A 19,269-nucleotide genomic window follows, 5' to 3' on the forward strand; every position below is an offset into this window, starting at 1 on the left:
AAATTAAAAATCCCTGCGCTGAACTGGGAAACTAATTGAATAGTGCATGTTGACATATTTCTTTGCATTCCCCTATATGCAGATAATTAGATAAGTTAATAATGGCTAAAGAAGTTGATCATACTGATAATAATAAAATATTACAAGGCCTGGAAAGCCTCGCAGTCATCTGTTTCTATGCCTCATGCCATTCCTGTCATTTATATGCCATGCTTAACAACTTCTATGTATTGCAGTTGATGCTATGTATTAGATCAGATACATATTGCCATTTCCAATGATATTTTATCAAACAAATTCAGACATTTCCTAAAGGTGGACCAGCTGCTGATCTGTATATTTTTTTTAAGTAAAACCAACCTTAAGCAGAGCTATTAATAGGCATACCACCATGTAAATCTTATTTACTGTCATGCCTTACGCATTCATATTTCAAAACAAACAATTAAATCCGTAAATCATCATTGACTATTACGCCTGTTAAAACTGTAGACAGTTAAAGCGTAGCATCAATGCAGGTTTAGGAATTAATTTTCATCAAAAGCCCATTGAGAACATGAGCTGGGGAAAAATACATTTCTAGGCAGGCACTAGTAGCAGTGTGACACAATAATACATTTCTAGGCAGGTACTAGTAGCAGTGTGACACAATTATACATTTCTAGGCAGGCACTAGTAGCAGTGTGACACAATTATACATTTATAGGCAGGAACTAGTAGCAGTGGGACACAATTATACATTCTAGGCAGGTACTAGTAGCAGTGTGACACAATCATACATTTCTATGCAGGTACTAGCAGCAGTGTGACACAATTATACATTTCTAGACAGGCACTAGTAGCAGTGTGCCACAATTATACATTTCTAGACAGGCATTAATAGCAGTGTGACACAATTATACATTTCTAGGCAGGCACTAGTAGCAGTGTGACACGATTATACATTTCTAGGCAGGCACTAGTAGCAGTGTGACACGATAAGACATTTCTAGGCAGGAACTAGTAGCAGTGTGGCACAATTATACATTTTTAGGCAGTATCTAGTAACAGTGTGACACAATTATACATTTCTAGGCAGGCACTAGTAGCAGTTGGACACAATTAAACATTTCTAGACAGGCACTAGTAGCAGTGGGACACAATTATTCATTTCTAGGCAGGCACTAGTAGCAGTGCGACACAATTATACATTTCTAGGCAGGCACTTGTAGCAGTGTGACACGATTATACATTTCTAGGCAGACACTAGTAGCAGTGTGACATGATTAGACATTTCTAGGCAGGCACTAGTAGCAGTGTGACACGATTATACATTTCTAGGCAGACACTAGTAGCAGTGTGACACAATTATACATTTCTAGGCAGGCAATAGTAGCAGTGTGACACAATTATACATTTCTAGGCAGGAACTAGTAGCAGTGTGACACGATAAGACATTTCTAGGCAGGCACTAGTAGCAGTGTGACACAATTATACATTTCTAGGCAGGCACTAGTAGCAGTGTGACACGATTAGACATTTCTAGGCAGAAACTAGTAGCAGTGTGGCATGATTATACATTTCTAGGCAGACACTAGTAGCAGTGTGGCATGATTATACATTTCTAGACAGGCACTAGTAGCAGTGTGACACGATTATACATTTCTAGACAGGCACAAGTAGCAGTGGGACACAATTATACATTTCTAGGCAGGTACTACTAGCAGTGTGACACGATCATACATTTCTAGACAGGCACTAGTAGCAGTGTGACACAATTATACATTTATAGGCAGGAACTAGTAGCAGTGGGACACAATTATACATTTCTAGGCAGGTACTAGTAGAAGTGTGACACAATCATACATTTCTATGCAGGAACTAGTAGCAGTGTGACACAATTATACATTTCTAGACAGGCACTAGTAGCAGTGTGCCACAATTATACATTTCTAGACAGGCATTAATAGCAGTGTGACACAATTATACATTTCTAGGCAGGCACTAGTAGCAGTGTGACACGATTATACATTTCAAGGCAGGCACTAGTAGCAGTGTGACACGATAAGACATTTCTAGGCAGGAACTAGTAGCAGTGTGGCACAATTATACATTTCTAGGCAGTATCTAGTAACAGTGTGACACAATTATACATTTCTAGGCAGGAACTAGTAGCAGTGTGACACAATTATACATTTCTAGACAGGTACTCGTAGCAGTGTGACACAATTATACATTTCTAGGCAGGTACTAGTAGCAGTGAGACACAATTATACATTTCTAGGCAGGCACTAGTAGCAGTGTGACATGATTATACATTTCTAGGCAGGCACTAGAAGCAGTGTGACACAATTATACATTTCTAGGCAGGAACTAGTAGCAGTGGGACACAATTATACATTTCTAGGCAGGCACTAGTAGCAGTGTGACATGATTATACATTTCTAGGCAGGCACTAGTAGCAGTGTGACACAATTATACATTTCTAGGCAGGAACTAGTAGCAGTTGGACACAATTATACATTTCTAGGCAGGAACTAGTAGCAGTGGGACACAATTAAACATTTCTAGGCAGGCACTAGTAGCAGTGGGACACGATTATACATTTCTAGGCAGGCACTAGTAGCAGTGGGACACAATTATACATTTCTAGGCAGTATCTAGTAACAGTGTGACACAATTATTCATTTCTAGTAGGCAGGAACTAGTAGCAGTGTGACACGATTATACATTTCTAGACAGGAACTAGTAGCAGTGTGACACAATTATACATTTTTAGACAGACACTAGTAGCAGTGTGTCTCAATTATACATTTCTAGGCAGGCACTAGTAGCAGTGTGACACAATAAGGCTTCTTGCACAAGGTCACTTAAAGAATACATCAGTCAATACCTGTAACAAGCTAACATTCTTCAGACACGACTGTCACATATATTGAAGATTTGCAAGTGAAATTAAAAAAAATCTAATTTGTATTGTATAATTTCACAAAATGATGTATATTTACATTAAAATTGTATAAATGCTTTTCAAAATATGGATTATTGAAGCGATAATACTATATATGCTGTTTTAAGTTCATATGCTGAACAATTCAAAAATAGTAGGGGATGGAGTTTTAACAAGGGGCCAATATATTAAATAATTCCTCTGAAATATTCTTGGTATTTGCATTTAAACATTAATTCTAAATTTCTAAATACTTTAAGACTGAAATGAGCTCTTTTTATAACATGATGCGTGTAAGATGGGTTTTTGTCTTTTTAAGCAACTACAAACTTGTATATCCTTTAATGCAGATACATTTTGCGATTTGTGTATTAGTGCCAAAATAAAAATACTACTATTTTAAGTGCTGTTTTATGAAGAACAGCGCTTAAAATGACATCATCATTTAACAAAATGTTCATGCAATATAAAAGTCAGGAATACAAGGCAATGATAATGCTAAAAATGTCTTAAATGTGTATACATTTTGCAGTTGTAAATACAAATTGCCTACTGATTGACCAAGATATCGTGATGACAAAATGCATCATTGCAATTTTTTACATATGACCTTTCTGAATGATCTTGACCTTTAAGTCTTCCACCCAACTAGCAATGTCCACATGGTAAACATTTGTTTTTATAAACTGTGAATTAATTCAAATTTGTTGACATAGCATTTTGTTGCTACATAAAATCGGGCAAACTGGTTGGGTCTTAAATTAATGGATATTGTTCATAATGTATGATATAACACTTCAGACTTGAATGTATCATTAGATATTTTATTAAGTGGTTGAGAAGACCGAAAAAAAATCTAAGAGCATTGTTGTCTCACAAATAACATAAGTTTCAAAGTATTTAAAAATAACATGGTGATTGTTATCATTAACAGCCTAAGAGGCTGTATTATGCCATCTTTTGACATCTACCGTAACTCCAAGTGTGACCTTTGCCCATAAGCAAAAGACATGGGTCTTAATCTCAACCCACTGTCTCTAAAACATTGACATTAGTGACAATTTGATAATTGCATGATAAATGATAACATGATGACAAGCTCAAAGAATGCACACACACATAAACATACATGACCAGTATATCAATCTGTGACAAGCTCAACCAATGCACACACATAAACATACATGACCAGTATATCAAGCTGACTGCCGGCTGACTCATTACGAAAAAATAACAAACAAGCAATTCAAACTTCATGATAATATTTTGACAGGGAAGAGCAATCAAGTCTCTTTACAATACTACCTGTTTCTGTTTGGTAACTGGTTCCCCCCGTACTAAGAGCTGTGAGAAGAACAGGTATCCACTTTCCTCCATAGGTTGGAACACAAACCTGGCTGCCATGGAACCCAGGTTGTTCACAAGGTCATATACACCTATACAAATACATGTACAATTGTATAAACTTAGATACAGACTGTTATTGGTAAAAAATTGAATGAATACATGTACAAACTTTTTTTTTTCTGGATAGAGTTGGTCGATAAATATGACCATGAAATATTATCATTGGAATACCCGAACCAGAGCTTTTTTGCCTTCTTAAAGAATGTCATTATACACAATAATTAAAAGTTTGACTCAAATGTTCGAAATCTTTCAGACTTCTGCGTCTCCATGTTTCACAATCTAAAAAAGTTACAGTCAAGAAAACATACACTCATAATTGTAGCCTTGACTTTTGAGTTATGGATGTGGATCTTGCATGGGACACAACATCCCATGCATATACTGTTAGATCAAACAGGAACTAATAACATGAGAAAATTAGTTTGTAAGATTTTGTTGCCAAACCTTGATCTGCAAAGCTGAGGACCCCAAAGAATGTCATGACAAACTTTTCACCCTCTGTCAGCAGTTGCTTTAAGAAACTTTGCTTGAATATGCTCATGGTAAGCCAGGCCTGTGTACTGTCTACAAAAGCCTGAAGGAACAAACACAATCATGGCACTCACACTGACTCTGCGATGGATACCAGTCTGTTCACTGTTTCAAATAGGCTGTTGTCTGTAATATCAATTTAAACTTTTACAACATTGCTTATTTTATGTTTACAAGTTGTATAGACACTGAACAGTCCTAATTAAGTGTTTACCTGCACATAAAGACAGCATTAAAACAATTATATTCATATTTCTGTAAAATGTTGAATTACTATATTGTAATGCCTGGTCAGGTGGCCATCAGTTGTTGCCATAACCAAAAATAACCTTTGTTGTATATTTAATTTAAACATACTTATTTGTGCATGAAGCTTTAGAATTAGATGTTGACTTAGCCTTATGTGAAAGTTCCATTTAAAATTATCAAAACGAGCCTTGTGCAACCTGTAAATAAAGGGTGGCATTTACAGATTGGTACAATTACAATGATAAAAAATGTCATAGATTAAAAACTTGATTGTAAACATTACATTCAAAGAAGCTCAGTAACATTTATAAGAATTTTTAAAACACTTTTTTGTTTATGGACGATGTTTATTAAAAAAATATTAATTAATAAAGAATGTTTAATGCTTTTCATAAGTATATTTCAAATATTTCTTTCGAAAAGTATTTAAATGCTCCCCTATCTTCTAAAGCCTTTGCTGCCAAGTTGCAGCATGTTAATAACGAAGGTTGTGGGGTTCCAACAGTGGGGACAGCAAATATTTTATTTCATCTGGTTCTTCCCTATAACATTTATAAATACTTAAAAAGCAATTAAAACCTGTGCAGAAGTCCCTTTATTTCACTTACTTTATCAGATCTATATGTTGGAAACATCTCCCTTACAGATGTCAATGGAAAATCTTCATCCTTTTTGACCTGTCTGTTGATGTAGTATACAAAATAACTGTAGTAAACCACGCTAGTGACTAAACCATACACAACCTGAAAATAAATATAATCTCTTGTAAGTTCAAAATGGGTGAGACAGAGTGTATTTTTTATTAATTGAGGTTTGTCACTTATTACACTACTCACAAAAAGCAGTGGGTGCATACTGGATTCACCAAGCACATCTGTTTCTCCCTCTGTTTTTCCATATATCTGTTGACAAAACTTTGTATGTACTTCTTGATTTTGTCCTTATACAACATTCAAACTTGTGTTGTGTATATGCAATTTTTATTATCATACACTAATTGTTTAGACAGATTTCATTGGTGAATCCAGTGTACCCCTCTACTTTGTTGCACGGGGTGACTCTAAGTCACATAAAATTATAAATATAAAATGATTATTTGATTTAAAGTATTAATACTTAATACACATAGGTCTACAGAAAGCAACATCTGCAATCTGCTATTTCTAATGTGCAACATTTACCCCGGACATGGTCTAATTCAGTAAAAATACATACCTGAGCCACTGCAAAGTTGATAAGACCCCAGTGAGGAAAGGCAAGCACAAGAATGACTGTCAGAACACACTTGCAGAGCTCAGCTATCCCTTGCGACACAACCTAAAGTGTACAAAGCATTTTGAATTACCAACATATTTTAGTAACTTATACAGACTCTTCGGTATTTTTCTTGGGAAATACTGGATTTTGGTTTCACTGGGAAGAGACTTTTCATGAGTTTGGATAAAACCAGTTACAAACAACTCTCAAGATGGGCACCATATGTATTACGCACTTCCAAAGTCCCACTGCTATTCAGAGTTGAAATAGGGGTGATGTAAAATATATGTTTTTTTTATTTTCAAATCAATTATGATCGCAACTTGTGTGAGTCATATAGAGCCCTTAAATTTATCTGTACACAAATAGCATGAATTGGTTTTCAAACCTGCAGACTGAAATGCATGAAGACAATTACTGGTAATTACAGAAAATCTATCATATGAACAAAGATATGAAGACAGCAATTATAAACATACATTTTCTGTTATAAGCGCTTACTCAAAACTGTGGTCTTTCCTGCTCATTCAACAAATAATAGCAAAAGTGCTATTTTTGTTAACAACATGATACCTTTAGTTTTACAAACATGCACTTCTGTCCTAAAATGTACAGCGGTCTGGACAAGATGACCAGAACAGTGGACACTGCAAAGCTGACCACACCAAGTCCATAGCTGGGCATCATGCTGCTGTCAGGTACCTCCAGCAGGTAGATCCATATCCAACCCAGCAAGGCTGCCAGAGCAAGACTTGTTGGCACTCTGTGATGCATTTAGAAATAACAAGTGTTACTTAGATAAGTGTCATAAAATGACTCAAGGATTTTTGTGCAAGTAAACTGTACTATACATATATTTACTCAAGAAATTATAACTCTTAAATACTTCTAAAGTTCTAACATTACAAATTTAAAAGCTAAATACAACTTTTTGTACAAACTGTTAAAGGCTTTTAGTAATACCCTTTTTCTTTACTCATACAAACACAAAAAATAAACCATGAGACAAATACACTGATAAAAAAACAGGTTAATAAAAATCCCACCATTTTAACCTCTTAAATCACAAATATAAATACACGTACTTACGTGCACCACATGAGATTGATGATTTTTGACCAGTCTTGCTTCTCCAATTTGCCTAGACATGCCTTGTCAAAAGCCTCTGTGGCCAGGAATAACGTGGTGGAATACAGCAAAGTCAGTCTGACGTTAACCACACCAAGCATGTCTCGCGAGATGAATCTCAGTACAAAAGCATTGATTGCAAATGTCAGGACCCTCAGCAAGAGCTTTTATTTTAAAAAAAGGAACAAAAGCTTTATTTAAATCAAGCTGGCATTGAACAATATATCCAGAGCCACTTGGCAAGAAGAGTTTACAGGACAAAAGTGCCTCACCAAACATTTGTCCTGCAGTATAATTTGTCTTATAGAAAAATACTTTTTCTGATCATAAAAAACCAGGATGTTTTCACTGAAAGGCATGCTTGATTTACAAATGATGTTGGTAAATGTTGGCTAGTCTGTTGATCATTAATTATTCCCTTATATTCATAATTTATACAACAAGAGCATCGCATAGTGGGTGCCAACGCTCGGCTGTGGATGCATTGTTGAATAAATGAAAGCTTGTCAGAAGAAGAAGAAAAGAAACTATGTTAAAGTTTTATTTTAGAGGTCACAGTGACCTTGACCTTTGACCTAGTGACCCAAAAATGGATGTGGCATGTAGAACTCGTCAAGGTGCAGCTACATATGAAGTTTCAAAGTTGTAGGTGGAAGCACTTTGATTTTAGAGCCAATGTTAAGGTTTTAGCACGACGCGGACAGCAGATGGCAGAAGCTGGACGGCGAGCTATGACAATACCTCGGGTTTTCTCCAAAAAACAGCCAAGCGAATAAAATAACACTAATTTAAAAAAAAAATCAAATAACATATACAAATATGTCCAAATTTCTGTACGAGCAGTATTTTTTCATTAGGCAACTTGTTAACATTTTCTATAAATGTGGCAAGAGCTTTGGCATTTGATAAATACAATGTATTTCCTAACAAGAGAAAACAAGAACAACACAATAACAGGTCAAGTACCAGGCGTTTCTCTGCTTTGTAAAAAAGGACATAAAACTGCCCCGATCCCAAAGCAAACGGCCTTGATCCAAAATTGAAATTATAACGAAAATTCCCAATTTCCAAAAGAAGTATCTTATGACTTATGATTAATAGACTCTTTATCTCAATTTTATGTTTCAAACATCCAGCAAAATTTCTAACTATAATTTATATGATTTTCCCCCAATATGGCCAGGAAAAGACAGACCTGTTGAGTCAATATTTGTTGATAAAAAAATCCCAATTTGGTCCTTTTTGTCAATAAAAAATTCCCAAAGTTGCCACTTTTATTGACAAATAATCCCAATTTGACCAGACTCCTTTCCCTAAAATGGCTAGACAAAACCCTGAGTAATAACAAAACTTAACTCTTCGTACATCAAACGTCACTAACAAATTTGGATTTTCAAGGTTTGCAGTTAAGCATTAATAAAATTAGAGTTTGTAACAGTAATGATTAATAGCCCCTCTCCATGACGAGGAATTTGAAAGTTTTGCAGAGACTGCATTTTTTGCATCCTTGAGGCACAAACGCGGGAGTAATCTTTTTTTGCAAGCCTTCAGTAAATAGGAACTATATATTGATATCGTGACATTAAAGCAAAAAGAGGCTGCTTTGAATTGTTTGTATCAAATCACCTGTAAAACCATGTTGTACGAGGCTGACTTGACTGCACTCGACAAAAGTTTGTCATTGCTGCGGCTTGATCCACTGTTTGTGCCACCTGTAGATTGTTTCATTCTTAAAATAAAATATTATGTGATTAGTAAACCTGTTGATTTAAATGAATGAGATAAAACTTTATGATTTGCAATACGCATAGTATATTTTGAACCCCAATAACAAATTATGTCAAATCATGGCCACATGTATTTGGAAAAAATGGTGCAAATTGGTATTAAAATCTAAAGTACATGTATACAATTTTACATCATGAATTACTTAGAAAAAATGTACCGGTAGACCAAACGATCTGACAGTTCTACTTAAAGAATGCAAATAAAATAACAATATTACATAATTATCATTACTATAAATAGTAACAAAATGTTACTCGCAGGCTGTTCTGGTTTTATGCTGGTTTCAAAAGCCATTTTCACTTTGCTTCTTAAGGGGGAAAGGGTTAAATGATATATAAATGTATAGAATGCTTACCACATTCACCAAAAACAAGATTTTTGCAATTAAATGACTGGTCAGAGCACTAACAATAATTTATTCCTAATTATGTATGACAAACATACAATCCAAAATATGTTTGGGATTTGTTCGATGCTTAAAAATATTTAACTGTTAAATAAAAATCCTCCATAACAGAATTGTTGTCCCCAAAATCCAGAGAGTCTTGCTAAAACTGTGTTTTGTCATAAAAATTACATCACATGAGATATGTCATAAATTGCGTAATCAATTGACAATTGAATGAAAATAAAAGTATTAAGGAAAGCTGGTAAGGACAAATATGAAGGAACAAAAAAGTATGATATGTAAAATAAACAGAGCTGGGTCGGACATCTAATTGGCTGTAGCTGCGTAATGGCCTTTGGGCTGTTATGACGGAAACGGGCCGATGCAGTGTGTTATTTTTTAAATAACAATTTTTTGTTTGCTTTTTCTTGCAGTGCTTACTCTGCCATTGTCAACAAATAAGGAAATTTGGCTACAAAAAATTCCATTTGGCTACAAGGTTTTCAACATTGTCACCCATAAAATATCCAAAATAATAAGAATTAAGACATAAAAAGGTAAATTTGGCTACATAAAATTTTGAGCCAGAGGGTGCCCTGTCTTGTGAGAATTTAAGCCAATCAATATTAATTTATATATTACACTAAGAAGTATGTACATGTTGATAATGTATAACTTAAATGATACAAATAATTGATCAAAATTAACTCTGGTAAAATGAGTGGATTGTTCACATATCCAAAATTGATAACTATCCGGACCATCTATTTGTATCATTTCAACAGTACATTTAATTTGTACGTAAGCAAATGCAGACCACTTTTTAATAACTGAACACATTTGCTTTACCTTTAGTTTTAGAGAGCGTTTGGATAAAATATATGATTTACTACAAAATTGAAGGAAATTCCATCAACAACTTAGTCGATTTACCAGCTTCAAAGTACTTGACACCACGGAGTGTATATTGTAATCTAGAGTCCGTGTTGACACCAGTTACCTCCAGGACAAGAGCGGCAAGCCACCATAATAACCACATAATCACCAATACAGGCAGTACTCTACATCTACAGACACCTTTAAGTACAGCTTCTTGCCACGGACTATACCGATGTGGAATAAACTACCAGCCAGCACCGCTGAGACTCCCTACTTGGTATCCTTCAAGAGGGAGCTGTCGACCCAACCCTTCTAGGGGATACCACTTCCAACTACTACTTTTCCAAATGAGGAGGGAGCTGTGCCAGCGGGGTATCATACCCTGGCAGCGCTACGCAAGCTGGATTGGTCACTCTGATGGAGGGTACAGTCAACTCGCCAATAGGGGGTCACTATTGTGTATTTCATGAACAAGTATAATCAAATCAAAAACAATTGTTGCATAGTGTGTCCCTTGAATAAATGTAAAATTTTACAAATTTGTGAAAAGATGCTCCAACTGTTTATCTGACAGGGGAGATTATGCTGTAAATAGTGATCCTTTATTGGCAATAGTGAGTGCTTTTGTGTACACCACTTTATTACAGATAATGTTTATTTATTTTTCATGAAACCTTTTTAAATCTGAAATATGGTTAAATGACAGCGTTATAAACTGTTTATTAAATTTATTGTATAGTTTTTGTGATCATATGATATTTTTTACATTGTCGTACTTTCATTGGTCATTTTTGCAAACAATAGGAAGTTTACTGCGGCAAAATAATAATACAGAAAAATGATATAATAGCATTTATTTTAACATCTTGTCATATATACACAAAAGCCAAAAAGAAAAAATTCTAATGGAAATATTTAACATTTTTTGGCATGTGATTCTCTATTGGCAAGTTGATAGTATCGTTAAAGTACCTCTTCTCGTAGCTGAAATAATTCGCGTTCAGAATAAATCTGAACGCTGAAACTCCGGTCTGCAAAAACCATAACGAAAATTAAATACAATACTATTATATCAATATGCTTAAAATTGCAAAAGAACATAACCAACTCATAAAGTTTTAGTTAATTAGTCCATTTTTACCTCAAATAGCGTCGAATTAAAGTTAAAAGGCATAATTTGTTTCAGTTAAACTTCTGCTTAAATCGCAATACAATCACTGACCTCTCGCCATGTTATGAAATATTTAAATATCAACCAATCAGAAGAAGGCATACGGTGTAATAGGCTGCGTTATCGATTAAAATCTACCTGCCGTATACAGCGGGCACAGCGATTGGAATTGAAAATGTGAGTAGTGTGTTGATTTAAATTGGTCAGACGTGCAAAATTGAAAGAGTCATAACATAATTCTTACGGAACATTATTGAGAAATGAATTATCTACACAGGTATGTAAATATTATTGCAATCCGTTGATATTAACTGTCTGATATCGGGGCTTGAATGTTGCGCACCAAATTCCTTGCGCATCAATATAGACAAAGAAGGAAAACTCTCGCTATTAAAAAGATAGAGTGGACTATTGACGCCAAGAGTCTGCCAAAGAAAAAATCATCAAAAGACTCTTAAGGCGGCAATTTATATTGACTACTCTTCTCGAACCTCGCCTCTTTTCGAACCCTTATTTGTTTACATTTTATTCGCATGCGCCACCGTTTTTTGTGTATAAGTAATTTGTTTACGACGACTGGTTCGTAGCGGCAAATCAACAAAAATGTGTCAAAAACAGTTAGAATAAGTAGAATAATCATAAAACACATAAATATCATCGTATTTCTTTATGCTTTTTACATGTACAAGGATTTTCCTTTAAAAAAAACCTATAAAAACATGGTCTAATTTTTGTTCTCAACTTTGCCTGACAATTTACACATTTTGGCTGCTGCAATAAGTCACGTGACTATGGTATAAACATGTGACTTATTTATTTTTAATGGTGTACACTGAAGGGTTTGAAAGCAGGTACTCGTTGTTTTGGCGGCATTGATAGTTTTACATGATATGGATGTGCTGGAAACTTGCAAAAATCTATTATCACAAGAGGATTTACATAGCAATTAAAGTTGCCAGCCATGTAGAAACAAGTTAGTTATCAAATAGAGTACTATTTCCAATATTATATTTGAGTCAAATTGACGTGTCAAAATTTAAGAGGTTCAAAAGATGGTTCGTCCATGATAGTAGTTGGTTTCTTATCTTATTCTTTTATCATCTTTTACCTTTGAAACCTTGACCGATGCTATATTTATATTTCACACTTTTAATCTTTTTCTTGCGCACCGTTAAATCATTGTCTGTGATCACAGGATAACCAATAATGTGGATGTTTAATCGCCACGTATGGGCGCTGACATCTTGTGTATTGTTAAAAATACTAAGTTGTAAATACAGCTTTCAAACCCGAAGCTAGTCAACTCGTACCTAAGTCAACTCGTACCTTCAAACCAGATGCATTTCAGGTCACAATATACCAAAAGATTTCCTACACAAATTCAATGTAAAAGCAATAACTTTATCGAAAAATAAAGTCAAACTTTTGCGCATAGAGACCCTTATAACCATACCTTTTTCTCGAAGAGCATTCCAAGCCGAATTGATTTAAGCAATAAAAAAGATAGGTCACGCGGTATGCAAGAAATAACTCGTCACGAATCAAAAGTCACTGTTTTACGGCCATCTATTTACCGGTTTCTATCCATTTCATGAGGGTTTCCCGCCATCTGTCAAAGTCTTATGTAGTCTCCAATCTTCAGATAAAAGAGTGAATTTCTAGTAAACAACAATGTTTTCCCTGCCACATACTCACAGAAATATTCTAAAATTAAGTCATGGCAAGTGACCCTACAGAGAACCGTGTCTTCAAATAAATGATATGTTTTTAGAGAGTATAGCAATTGCACTCCAAAAAGATTTAGTATATTGTAACCTTCATATGCATAATTGACATGGCAGAAGCTTGATTGAAGCCGGCTCGGTGTTGCTGCAGTTTTGCTGATTTTTTTTTCGGTGTAGCTGTTGAACTCAGCTTTTCACCTTTCTTGACCTTAACAACAGCCAATAAAATGTTGGAGACATTTTCCCGCTTTTGTTGATTCTCTACCAGGGACCTTTGTACAGTACAGATTGGCTAATATCAAAATTCTACTGTATTTCGAAACCATTCTAATCAAATGTTGAGCATGAAACCATTGTATATTAATCAAAGAAACCGTTTTACACTCAACGCTTCAATTAATCAAAGTGTGCCTGTCTAGTTTCATCAGCCAATTCGTTCCTAATTGAACGCTGTGTTATAACATTCCACAATTATTTTCATATTAAATTGCACTATGTGCTCCAATATTTTCTCTTCATTTCGGTTGTTTATTTCAAGAGCGTAGACGTCAGAATACAAAATTAATTGAAAGAAAACTTGTATCTCTAACAATTAATTTATTGCCGAATTAAATGGTTTCACCCCCATCCTGGAACTGACTTTCCTTTGTGCACATTTTGGGGCCTGAATATAAAATGACATACAGCTATTTCATGTGTTTAAGGGTTTGGAACAAAATAACTACCCTTCTTAATAGTTTCTATGTGTTCTTCAATATTAATGTAGATAAATAGCGTGTTATGTGGTGCAATATACTCCTGTGACTTACTGTAGCATTATAATAAAATGTTGCAAGAAAAACCTGCCGACCAACTGAACCAATTCACCTATTTTCAAGAGGATCTGTTGTGGGGTGGCTGATATATGAGCTCACAGAATGTTTACCAGCCCTTTCAAATAATGTTTTAATGAATATATGTATTTTATGACGTGTCGACTTTACTTTGATATGAACTTTTGTTTAACCATTCTTTTTACCGTCTTTTCCGATGATGCCAGTCTCAGAGTGCAGTAATAAGTGAAACTTTCGTTGCAGTATATCAGAGACTGAGTATATGCACTTAGGAATTTTAAAATTGATAAAATATTGGAATACCGTGATACCATTCCCCATTCATGGACCACATGAATTTAAATGTAAAATATGCCAGAAAGAATCCTTCAACAGCAGATAAAGACACGTGGAACCAAAAAATACAGGTGATGTGTGTTAGTGTTTTTTATAAAGTGGACATAGACAAATCTGACATAATTGCAATAACTAACAATTAACACGCTGGTAATGCGGTTACTTCGATAACAGATGGCACTTCGATAACATAGAAAAACAAAAGCCACGCGCGAGAGGCGAGTTCCTCAGTTGTTTTATAAGTTATATCCTAAAGATTAGTTTTGTACACAAGGCACATGGTCGAGTCGATAAATGGTGTATCATTTTCTATTGGGAAGAAAATAATTCACGAAAGAAAGGTAGATTTTGCCCCAAAAATAGAAAATTCGGCCGAAAAACAGCATGAACTGAATGAACATTTCAACAAAATAAAACTACTTAGAAATATTGCAAGACATTGTTCGATATTCCAGCATGTAATCACTGTGCTTCAAATACTGAAATTTTGACAGTATTCAATGAAATATAAATGAACATGGACTAAGAGTATGTGTTAATATGTGGTATCAGTGAATTTGCAGACACTTTAATTACCGATAAGGGACACTTCGGATATCAGAGACTTTCAACAGATTGGGCACTCTGATAATAGATTTTTATCTTCTACCTTAAATGCATTTATGTATATTATGACTATTATTACCAATCATTTTGAAGTACGAATCAATGTGCATAGTCAAGCGCGACACATTGGGAATATATGCATAACTAATTACAAACACACATAAAATATAACCGATGGCGTTGTTCGTTTTCAAAAATCACATTACTATTAATGTATATTATTAATATTATAATTGCAATTTTTACGTAAAATGCTTATATCTGTAGAAATATATTTCAAGTGACGACCGGAAATAATTGTCTACATAATGAACTTATTTTTAGTGGAAACTTAAAATTAAGATTCAGAGAGATGAACAAGAGGGCCTGAAAGGCCCATAGTCGCTCACCTGAGATTCAAAGGAACTGACCTATTTTGTGCAACCCAAGATGTCATTAGAACAAAATGTTCTTACCAACTTTCATGACTAGTGAACACCCTGGCAGCCACATTTTTCAACATACCAGAACCATTTTCATACACATCCAAGATATCATTTAAACAAATATACTGACAAAGTTTCGTGAAGATTCATAAGTCCATATAAGGAAAAATGCCCCGCCCACTGGTGGCCATGTTTTTCAAGCAACTGGAACCATTTTCGAACTTGTCCAAAATATCATTGGGACAAATCGTCTGACAAAGTTTCATGATAATCGTACAATAAATATGGCTTCTAGAGTGTTAACAAGGTTTAACTATAGCTATATAAGGAAAAATGCCACGCTCCCTTGGCGGCCATGTTTTCCCACCAACCGGAACCATTTTAGAACTCATCCAAGATATCATTGGGACAAATCTTCTGACCAAGTTTCATGATGACAGGACAATAAATGTGGCCTCTAGAGTGGTAACAAGGTTTTACTAAAGCATAATATATAGCCATATTAGTAAAAATGCCCCGCCCCCTGGTGGCCATGTTTTGAAGCAACCAAAACCATTTTCTAGCTCATCCAAGATATCATTTGGACAAATCTTCTGACCAAGTTTCATTAAGATCGGAAAATAAATGTGGCCTCTAGAGTGTTAACAAGGTTTTACTAAAGCCATGTAAGGAAAAAAGCCCCGCCCCCTGACGGCCATGTTTTTCAACCAACCAGCATCACTTTTGAACTCTTCCACGGTATTATTGGGATGAATCTTCTGCGAATTTCTGCGAATTTCTTTCTAGTCAATACGAAGTGCTATACCATCAATCGACCACACAATATTTCGTGTTTGAAAACCAAATGAACTGAACATAAATGCAAACAAGATGTGTTTGTGAAACACAATGTCCCCCTATATGACGTTTGACCTTGTAGGATGACCTTGACCTTGACCCTTTACCACTCAAAATGTGCAGCTCCATGAGATACACATGCATTTCAAATATAAAATTGCTAGCTTCAATATTGCAGAAGTGACATTACATGAGCAATTTTGACCCATATATTTGACCTTGAAGGATGACCTTGACCTTTCACCACTCAAAATGTGCAGCTCCATGAGATACACATGCATGCCGAATATCAAGTTGCTATCTTCAATATTGCAAAAGTATTCATAAAATTAGCGATTTGGGCCACATATATTCGATCTCTGACCTTGAAGGATGACCTTGACCTTGACCTTTCAACACTTAAATTGTGCAGCTCCATGAGATACACATGCATGCCAAATATCAAGTTGCTATCCTGAATATTAAAATACTGCAAAAGTGTTCATTAAATGAGCGATTTTGACCCATATATTTGACCTTTGACCTTGAAGGATGACCTTGACCTTGACCTTTCACCACTCAAAATGTGCAGCTCCATGAGATACATATGCATGACAAATATCAAGTTCCTATCTTCAATATTGCAAAAGTTATTGCAAATGTTAAAGTTGGCTCAAACCAACCAACCAACCAACCAACAGACCAACCAACCAACCAACAGACCAACAGACAGGGCAAAAACAATATGTCCCCCACTACTATAGTGGGGGACATAAAAAGCTGAAGAACTCGATTTCTCTCGTGCGTAGCTTTTGTTGTTCTCTGTTATCGAAGTGCCATCCGTTATCAAAGTATCCGCAACAACATCATTTCCTCCCACAATATCTCTGCATACATTTTCATGTGTAATAAGCACTTACATAAATAATAAAATAAGCAATTGACCCAGTATGTAATATATGAGGATTTTTTTTTAAGTTTTAAAGGGGCATTTTCACAGATTTTGGCATGGATTGAAGTTTGTCATTAATGCTTTATATTGATAAATGTAAACAATTGATCTAAAAAGCTCCAGTAAATAACAAGAATAAAATCAAAGAAAGAAAACAAAGTAACCCTCAGCTGGGCTCAAACCACAGACCCCTGGGGTAAAAGTCTATCGCTTAGATCACTCGGCCATCCGTGCACAAACAATGAGTGATGTATTTGATACTTTATATAAGCAATCCTCGTAGTATCCCAACAAATAACGAAAACAACAGAACTCTCCAAATCGTTTTTTAAAAATGATACTTAAATTAGAAACATTTATAACAATATAATAAAGGTTTTGAAAAAATATATATGTACTATTCAATAAAAAAAGTCTGCCTTGGTCTTGAATATTATAAAAATCAAGAGCTGTCTCCATCGGAAGACATATGCCCGGAAAAACGCTTTTTCAAAACCTAAACACAGATTTCGAAACCTACACGCGGACCCTGAGTCATTTTGGGTGATCTTTTTTAGGATTCAAGGGCCGTAACTCAGAAGTACCTCGGTAAATTTGGCTGATTATCGAACATAACATATATTTTATTGCCTTACACATTTTATGAAGTTTGGGGAAGATCCCATGACAATTGCTTGAGTTTTTGAGCGGAAACAAGAAAAAACTCAATATTTTGGATGATTTTAGGGCCGTAACTCAGGAGTGTATTGGTCAATTTGGCTGATTATCTAACGTGACTTAGATATTATGACAAATTTTCATGAAATCCTATGACATTTGCTCGGGTAATTGAGCGGAAACGAGAAAAAACGCAATTTTTCAATGATTCAAGGGCCGTAAGTCAGGAGTGTCTGAGTCAATTTGGCTGATTATTGAACTTGACCTAGACGTTATTGCCTTACACATTTTCATGGAGTTTGGCAAAGATCTCATGCCAATTGCTTGAGTTATTGAGCGGAAATGAGAAAAAAAATTTTTTTACGATGATTGAAGGGCTGTAACTCAGGAGTATCTGGGTCAATTTGGCCGCTAATAGAACTTGACTTAGATGTTATTGCCTTACACATTTTCATGAAGTTTGGTGAAGATCTGATGACAATGGCTTGACTTATTGAACGGAAACTAATCCGGATGGACGGATGGACTTACTAACCCACTAACTAACAGACTGTGCTATTTTAATATGTTCTGGGGGCATAACAATAATATGGATCTCCGGAACTACATGTATTGTGTATTGTCAGTATAATGAGTATATGACAGTCATTGATTTCCCATAAATGTTGTGGCCTATCTTTCACTGCCATTGACTAATGATAGTGTCTGTAAATAAAAGTACAGTCAGAAAATATTGCTATATGAGTTACTCTGCTGTGCATCTGTTATAGCGATTGAATCATGATTTGGTCAGTAAAATACAAGTACAATTGGTTAATATTACTACTATATGGGTGAGCATATTGTAACATGAAATGTAACACTTAACACATGAACTTAAATTAAGAGTTTCAGTAAATAAAATATTTTTATGATGCTAAATTCTTGAAAATGGCTTATAAATGTGCTTGTTATGTTTTATAGAACCACATTTGTGTAAATGCTACCAACATGTGGCTGCAGTGGACATTGCCTTGACAAATGTACTGCTTTCCACTTGTATCCATAATACTTTAGAAGTAATTGTAGCAACATTTGTTGTTCTCACATATTTTGGGATAGTCTGGACAGCATATTTGAAACTCCATCTTTTATAGTTGCATAAGGCTTATAAGACGCATTCTATTCTGCATTTAAGACCACCCAAACAA

At 35.1% G+C, this 19,269-nt stretch overlaps 1 protein-coding gene across 6 annotated transcripts in view; it reads right to left on the reverse strand.

The window, feature by feature from the left end:
* LOC127843786 (protein RFT1 homolog) overlaps positions 1-13,354 on the reverse strand; it is a 28,316-nt gene extending 14,962 nt beyond the window's left edge. For 3 of the 6 annotated variants that reach the window (XR_008032351.1, XM_052373617.1, XM_052373592.1), the window contains exons 1-8: positions 13,305-13,354; positions 9,131-9,233; positions 7,466-7,668; positions 6,950-7,139; positions 6,335-6,436; positions 5,728-5,862; positions 4,784-4,913; positions 4,235-4,365 (exon numbers count right to left, since the gene is read on the reverse strand). Coding sequence is in view for 5 of the 6 variants with exons in the window: in XM_052373617.1 (XP_052229577.1) it covers positions 4,235-4,365; positions 4,784-4,913; positions 5,728-5,862; positions 6,335-6,436; positions 6,950-7,139; positions 7,466-7,668; positions 9,131-9,233; positions 13,305-13,339 (1,029 nt within the window). In the remaining variant the exon portion in view is untranslated. Of the gene's footprint in view, positions 1-4,234; positions 4,366-4,783; positions 4,914-5,727; positions 5,863-6,334; positions 6,437-6,949; positions 7,140-7,465; positions 7,669-9,130; positions 9,234-11,531; positions 11,590-12,669; positions 12,805-12,838; positions 13,005-13,304 lie in introns of those variants that run through there. The other 3 variants (XM_052373598.1, XM_052373608.1, XM_052373620.1) reach the window with 3 other exon arrangements.
* Positions 13,355-19,269: the final 5,915 nt, after the last annotated feature.

The sequence above is a fragment of the Dreissena polymorpha genome, chromosome 1, assembly GCF_020536995.1.
Source record: "Dreissena polymorpha isolate Duluth1 chromosome 1, UMN_Dpol_1.0, whole genome shotgun sequence".
In the NCBI taxonomy this organism is placed as follows: domain Eukaryota; kingdom Metazoa; phylum Mollusca; class Bivalvia; order Myida; family Dreissenidae; genus Dreissena; species Dreissena polymorpha.